The sequence below is a fragment of the Amia ocellicauda genome, chromosome 5 (assembly GCF_036373705.1).
Source record: "Amia ocellicauda isolate fAmiCal2 chromosome 5, fAmiCal2.hap1, whole genome shotgun sequence".
Lineage (NCBI taxonomy): Eukaryota > Metazoa > Chordata > Actinopteri > Amiiformes > Amiidae > Amia > Amia ocellicauda.
The window spans coordinates 10270290-10277088 of NC_089854.1; the positions used below are offsets into that span (position 1 = coordinate 10270290).

Here is a 6799-nt window from a genome sequence, read left to right on the forward strand (position 1 = left end):
TGTGACTGACATCGGGAACAGTGCTCTATTTGTTTTTATCTATGTGTGCAGAACAATGTTTCCCCAAAGGACTTCCAGCTACTACCGTACGTCAGAAGAAGAAATTAATGAACTTCATTAGGAAACTTCATTTGTAACACAACATTTAGCAAAGTGTTAATTATAATGTATACAGCACAGGAGGCTATGAATGAGATTTATTTTTTTAAATCATTGAAAAGCTGCCCTTCACACCCCCTCCCCACCCGGTCCCACTTTGCACGTATAATCCAAAAACAAACTAAACACAAACAGCCAAAAAAAATTCAAATAAACAAACAAAAATGTCTGAAGCCTCTTCTATAACTGCTGAAAAACAGCATTTATTTTCCTTGAGATCTTGAAACTGCTTGTTTTCCATTTCCGTTGCCTAAAAACAAGACTGTATGTGACCTCAAACCCTCTACATTAAGAAATAAATCCATTTACCAATTATAGCCTATATGATATGATATGAAAAAGAGGAACACCAACTCAGCAGCCTAATTCGAAACCGAACCTTGGATTTTTCCTTACCTTTTCATTTTTTGTGTGTGTGTTTAATTGGTTCACTCTTCCTACATTGTGAAACTGCCCTTTTTGATTATGTCTGCACAACTTACATTCTGCATATTCCAAGTGCCGCTGCATGTTTTAGCTATGATAGGCAATGATACCCTCTTCCTGTAATAATAGTCATAATAATAATAATATATTCTGAAAAGCAAATCATCACACTCAAAGAGTTGAGTACACTGCGTTATCATTTCATTAACCTGACAGCAGATTCACTGGGCCCATGCACAAACACCTGGAGCCCTGTTTAGTACTGCTGCAAATTGTTGCCACTTTCAATTTCCTCCAACAGCGACCAGGAGAGGCAATTTGCCTGCCTGGTTCTTCTGCACAGCTCATTAGCAGACCTTGTCTTCCCTGTGCAAAGGGAGGCTACCGAGTGCTAATTTGGTCCACACTCACAAAGCAATTCAAAGGGCTAATAACCATGACAATGTGCACAGCTGACAGAGGAAGTCAGGCTACAACAGTTCTGGACACGGCCAAAAACAGGGTCTCTTTCACATTGGTGCTGCATTGCCGTAGAATCCTGGTCCATTTTGATTCATGGTTTAAAAATAACCTCTTAAAGCAGAAATCCGGAATAATAGATGGCAAGGAAGGAAAAGTTATAAACCACGTTGAAGATCTATGCGTTTACCCCCTATGTAAATGTAAATAATACATTTATACTTTTATTACATGGGGAGATAATACTGTTCATTCCTTTAAGAAAAAAAAGAAAAACATTTTCACCACTGAGATTGTATCGAAATGTTCCTTTTCTCTCATTACTGCCGCGAATGATAATCAGGCAATCTTGAATTTCAAATGGTGAAACCGTGGACTACCGAGCTGTTTTCATACATTTCAGAAGAAACTGAGAAGACCATTATCTACACGCTTTAAGAATCTCTCCCCTTTTCATGTACAAGCTCAGGTCATGGTAACAGGAATCGATGAGGTAAATCCAAGAGAAGTGATGTGGGTTACTATACTGTGGGTGCACCAGGGCCCGCTCTATGTAAATCCTTTATTTATTCATTTATTTTCTTGCTTTCTATTCCTCCCCTAATTGAACTAATTGCTTCATTATACAAATCTTGCCTAATGTGCTTCAGAAATCAGACAGCTTGGATTTATAGTGTGCTAAGCGGCAATTAGAGACAATTAGTTCATAAATCAACATCTAAACAAATCATATTGCATTTCAAGCCGAGCGTTAGAGTGAAAGCTGCAGGGGGTCGCCAGGGCAGGGACTGGAACGCGGCTCTGAGTGACTGTCACAACAAAGGAACATCTCAGACACACATCGAAGGTGCGGGATCATGTTTTGACTGAAGGACGTGGTAAATAAGATGACTGACCCCCCTGCACTCAGGACTGAGCCGTTAATTGGCCTGCAAAAAAACAAATTGAACCTTGGTGGCCACCTGTGGTAACCTGTTTGATACAGATCGGAAAGCATCTGAGATGACGCCTTTCAAATGACAATTCCCTAATGAGATCTCTCTGTCAACTAGACTCATAAAACAAACAAACAAGGGAGCTGATGAGGAAATTCATTTCACATCCCAGATACCAGCCATACTTTGTCAGTCGCGCCTGAAGTTAATTAAAAGCCAGCATGGGCATCAGACAGTTACAGTACAGAAGTGTAACTGACCCAAACCCTGGAACAGTGTGAAACTGATAAAGCAGGCTTTCACAACCCCGCTGCAAACAGTGCGCACCAGCAACCCAGGCTCGCAATTCAGACAGCACTTCATCATTTTATTTTTATCTACACTACTTTACAGGGGCTGTGAGTGTTTTATATGCAACATTAAGCAGTGCAGATTTCAAAATAAATAATTAAGTTGTGGATGGCTATAAAGCACACCTTTAGAGGCAGTCTAAAAGGAAAAGACAAACATTTTTGTGTTCAGAGCGTGGAGAGAGTTGTGTCCATGCTCTGGGGGCCCTTCTCGGGTCTCACACAGGTGAGCCGGCTGTTTACCTTCTTGTTAGAGGCGATGATGATGATGGGACTGACGGCAGCGTACAAGGAAGAGAAGAAGATGCGCAGGTCAGAGACGAGGGAGGAGCTCATGGTCTGGGTAACGGTCAGCGTGTAGATCCACAGCACATTGTCAATACCGTAGAACAGCACGTACAGTGTCACCAGGGTCACCACCGTTTTGGCTGCCCGCGTCTCGGCCGACTGCTTCTGGTTCTGCTTGGCGCTACGGATGCTCTTGACCTGCTGGCTGTGCCGATACAGGAAGACCAGGATAAAGAGGCTGGCTAGGACCATGAGGAAGATGGGCACCACGTCCCGGACCACTTGCACCGCCCCATTAGCTTGCTTCACTGTACTGCTGGGGAAGCGGACGAAGCAGAACTCCACGTTGATGCTGTGCTCCATCTGGGTGGAGTCATTGTGGGAGCCCATGGAGAAAACCACGGAGGGAGAGCTGATGCTGGTGTTCAGCACCCAGAGGAAGAGGAAGATGCCCCCTAGGTAACGAGGAGCATGTGTTTTGACGCCTGACCAGCGGGACCCCGGGGGGGCGATGCTGACACACTGGAAGCCGCTCAACACGCAGGTCAGCCAGATGGAGAGCGCACGGGACGTCCTGTAGATGAAAATGACGCTCTTGCAGCCGGTGTCATTGAAGACGTTGGCGATGCTGAAGGCTGCCAGCATCTCCAGGAAGCAGCGCACCGCCACCACCAGGAAGTTAACACTGGCCAGGTGCAGAACGATGGCGTCAGCTGGCAGCAGCTTACGGTCGCAGAGGGCCAAATGGCAGAATGCCCACATCACCAACAGGTTGCCTGGCACCCCCAGCAATGTCAGGGTCAGGTATAGCACCCCTCTGATGATGGCCTGCGAATTCATAGCCAGAGGCAGAATGGAGAATACCAGTGCTGTGTGAGAGAGATCTGCAGGAAGAGAGCCATGGGATAAAAAGGGTCTTCTTCCTCAAGTTCCACTCCTCATTAAAGGTGTCTTGTCTTTATTTACTGCTAAAGAATCTTAAACCGTATGCACAGGGCCACTTACATTTTTAATCTAATAAACATCTTCCAAGTTATACAGTTTATATAGTATTTCTTCTATATAAACCTTCAGACTAGTTCGTTGTAAAAGCAGATAAGGACAGTATGCATAGTGTACTCCAAAGCAAAACAGGTATTCAAAAAACACAATTGACACCTACTCTGCCCTCCACACAACTCAACCAGTCAAAGTACTCGAAGGGCTTATTTCCAGAAAGTCATGCCAATGATGATTTTATATCCCTGTCATCCCAGAGCTCCATAAAAAGTCTATAAAATCGAATTTCCAAAAAAACAAACTGACAGGACCTTGGGCTGGTCTCAACATCAGTGATTCTTACTGAAAACTAATCCAATATTATAAGACATGAAGTAATAACATATATTAATATATTAGGAAAGCTCATATAAAACAATTGTAATGGTTATAAATATTTATTTCCTTACCCGCCTTCCATTAGACAGACACTTTGCCCACTAATCTTTCCTAAAGCAAAATAAAGCCTCACCTCACCTGGTCAGTCTCACCTGGTCAGGTAAGAATGAAGAACACGTCTTGCTCTCACACCAGAACCTCCACAGTATTTATAACCCCGTAACCCCTACTCTGACTTGGAAGCGGAGACACGGTCCACTGAGCTGGGCTCAGTGCTGCACAGCTGAGGCCTATAATTAAAAGTGTGATGGGTTTACGAGGGGACACTCCGCAGAGAGTCACAATCTCCAGAGATGATGGGGAGAAAACTACAAGAACCCTGCAGATCATGCGGTCACTGGGCAATGGATACAGTGCACTGATCTGCAAACTGTAATGAACTCAACAGCAGATCAGCAAAACATCAGTGTGTCATTTGGCAGACTCACAACCTCTGCCTTTACTTTAAAAGATACGCCACTGTCCGCAGAGGAAAGCAGCCTACTCGCTGCTTTCAATATAAAGTTGTAGAAACTACAACAACATTGCAGGAACTCTTTACAAAACAATACCAGAAGTAGTCTTCCCAAAGAGACTTGTTAAAAACTGACCATTCCCCCCTATCTTTTGAAAAAACAGGATTTTACCGGATTAGTTCAAACAAGCAATTCCTTGTCAGTCGTCCCGTGTTTTTTGCTACATCTTGTCAATTCCAATACAGAAGAAATTGAACTGGCCTTTATGAACTTTTTTTCTTCTCTTCTTTTTAACCTCAGTCAATAATGGCATATTAGTGCCGCTTAATCGAATCCCTAACATTACCGGTTTTAAAAATGTGCTTTGTGCTTTTAGTCTCGAAAGCGTGTTTCAGTGTCATTAAGTGCTTTTAATTCCTTTTTCTTTCTATTTCCAGGCCCACTAATTTCTGGAGCAGCAATCAAGGGCTTGGCACACTTTGACTCAGAACTCATTTGTGGCTCTGTGGTCTTTGTTGAGCCTTATTTCAGTCAATATGTATAGATCTAGAGATAAAGTTCACGTCTCTTGCTCTATTTCTTCTTTATTTATTTTTTTATCATGTGAGACTCCAGACTTTGCTGCTCTCCGCTTGTTTCTTTTGGGAAGAATGATCCGTTTTGTCAAAGATATTATTTCTATGCTTCTGTAAATAGAAGGTGAGGTGACTTAGATAAAGAGACAGTGCCCTCTTGTGGTTAACTTAAAGTACTGTATTGGCAGCAGTAGAGCGGCACAACAGAGTCACAGGTGCAGGTTTCTCAAAGAGGGCAGGGTTTTGAGTAAACAATTAGTTCCATTATTAATTAATTGACAGGCTGATAAAGGTATACTTCATATTTTGCCATAGCTCATTATAGACAGGGAACATGTAGCTATTAAACAGTAAAAGATTTATGTTTCTCTATTTGTATGTAAAAATGTGTGTAGGTAGATTTCAACATTACTGTAAATAATCTTTCTATTCTCACACAGTTTGTAAGGATATGCCATATTGAATTCAACTTCAAGTATGCTAATTCAATAGCAATAGAGGAAAATGGACATTTAAACATATTTTTATTTAAAACCTGCTACTTGCCCTTTAGGGACAGATCCACAAACACTCATGCGTGTGTTTATCTGAATACATACTTACTTTGTCACCCTTTCTATTGTACTATGTATCTGTATAATGTAATATTTCAGGGTAGTAAGAAAAATGTAAATAACAAACCATAGTATATAATCTGGTAAACTACAAACTAGATTGAACTCTTTGGCAGTTAAAAAAAAACATAAACAAAAAACACCCTTGTAATGTTGTCCAATTATTCTTCATCCAGCTGTCTGTTCTCTCACCTCAAATACAGCACTAAACCATATAAATATGTTTGTGAGGTTCACGTGTCACACTGTGTAGATTCGTTTCATTGGTCACATTGCCCTTAATTTTCCACACACAAGAAAACTCCCTCTGGCTGTTGAAAGGCAGAGCAGAGGTGGCACCTTCAGTGACCTGGCTCACATCCAGTGTATTACAAAACAAAACCGTTGTTCTGGAAAGTGCATCCACAAAACTCCACCTAATTTCAACATTGTAACCATGGGGAAACCCAAATAAACTCAAACAATTCAGTTGGTGTTCAGTGATGCCTACAGGGGAACAAGGAAGAGTGCAAATAAGGGGCGGACATTCAAACCTTGCGTGTCTCCAGGCTGTTCAGGCAGCATCTCCCAGGAGAGTATGCAAGGGGTTCGAGATGAGCAAAAACACACACACAGCGCGGTACACTCACAGTCACTCACACAAAGTCTTTTTAATACCAGCATGCCTCTCTCCTCTACACCCCACTGTCTGTAACAAGAATATTAAATAATGTACTGTATCCCTGTGCACACAATACAGTACCCTGACACACAGATAATACAATGGCAACAAGTAAGGAAAATTGAGCAAAAATTTAACTATGTGATGGATCTGGCTTCAGCTTCATGTATCTGTAGTTTCAGATTTAGAGAAGAGTGCTGTCAATTGTCGATTATGTTTGAAAGCTGTGGCAGCAAAAGGAGAAACTTGTGAAATTTGACTATATTGTGACATATATCGTATATCACTTGTTACATCTAGAATACCGTGATATATCTTGTGGGCCACATCATTAGTAGAGCTAGTATCTTCGGCACAGCCACACAGCTCGCACAAAACTGTCGGAAAATGCTGAGAATCACCCAGTTTTGGGGGGTTTTAACACATCTATCTGTGCACAG

General features: G+C 42.0%; 1 protein-coding gene across 1 annotated transcript; it reads right to left on the reverse strand.

The window, feature by feature from the left end:
* Positions 1–2497: 2497 nt before the first annotated feature.
* Positions 2498–3457, reverse strand: LOC136750547 (olfactory receptor class A-like protein 1). The gene has a single exon (XM_066705692.1). The coding sequence runs from the start codon at positions 3455–3457 to the stop codon at positions 2498–2500; it is 960 nt and encodes a 319-aa protein (XP_066561789.1).
* Positions 3458–6799: the final 3342 nt, after the last annotated feature.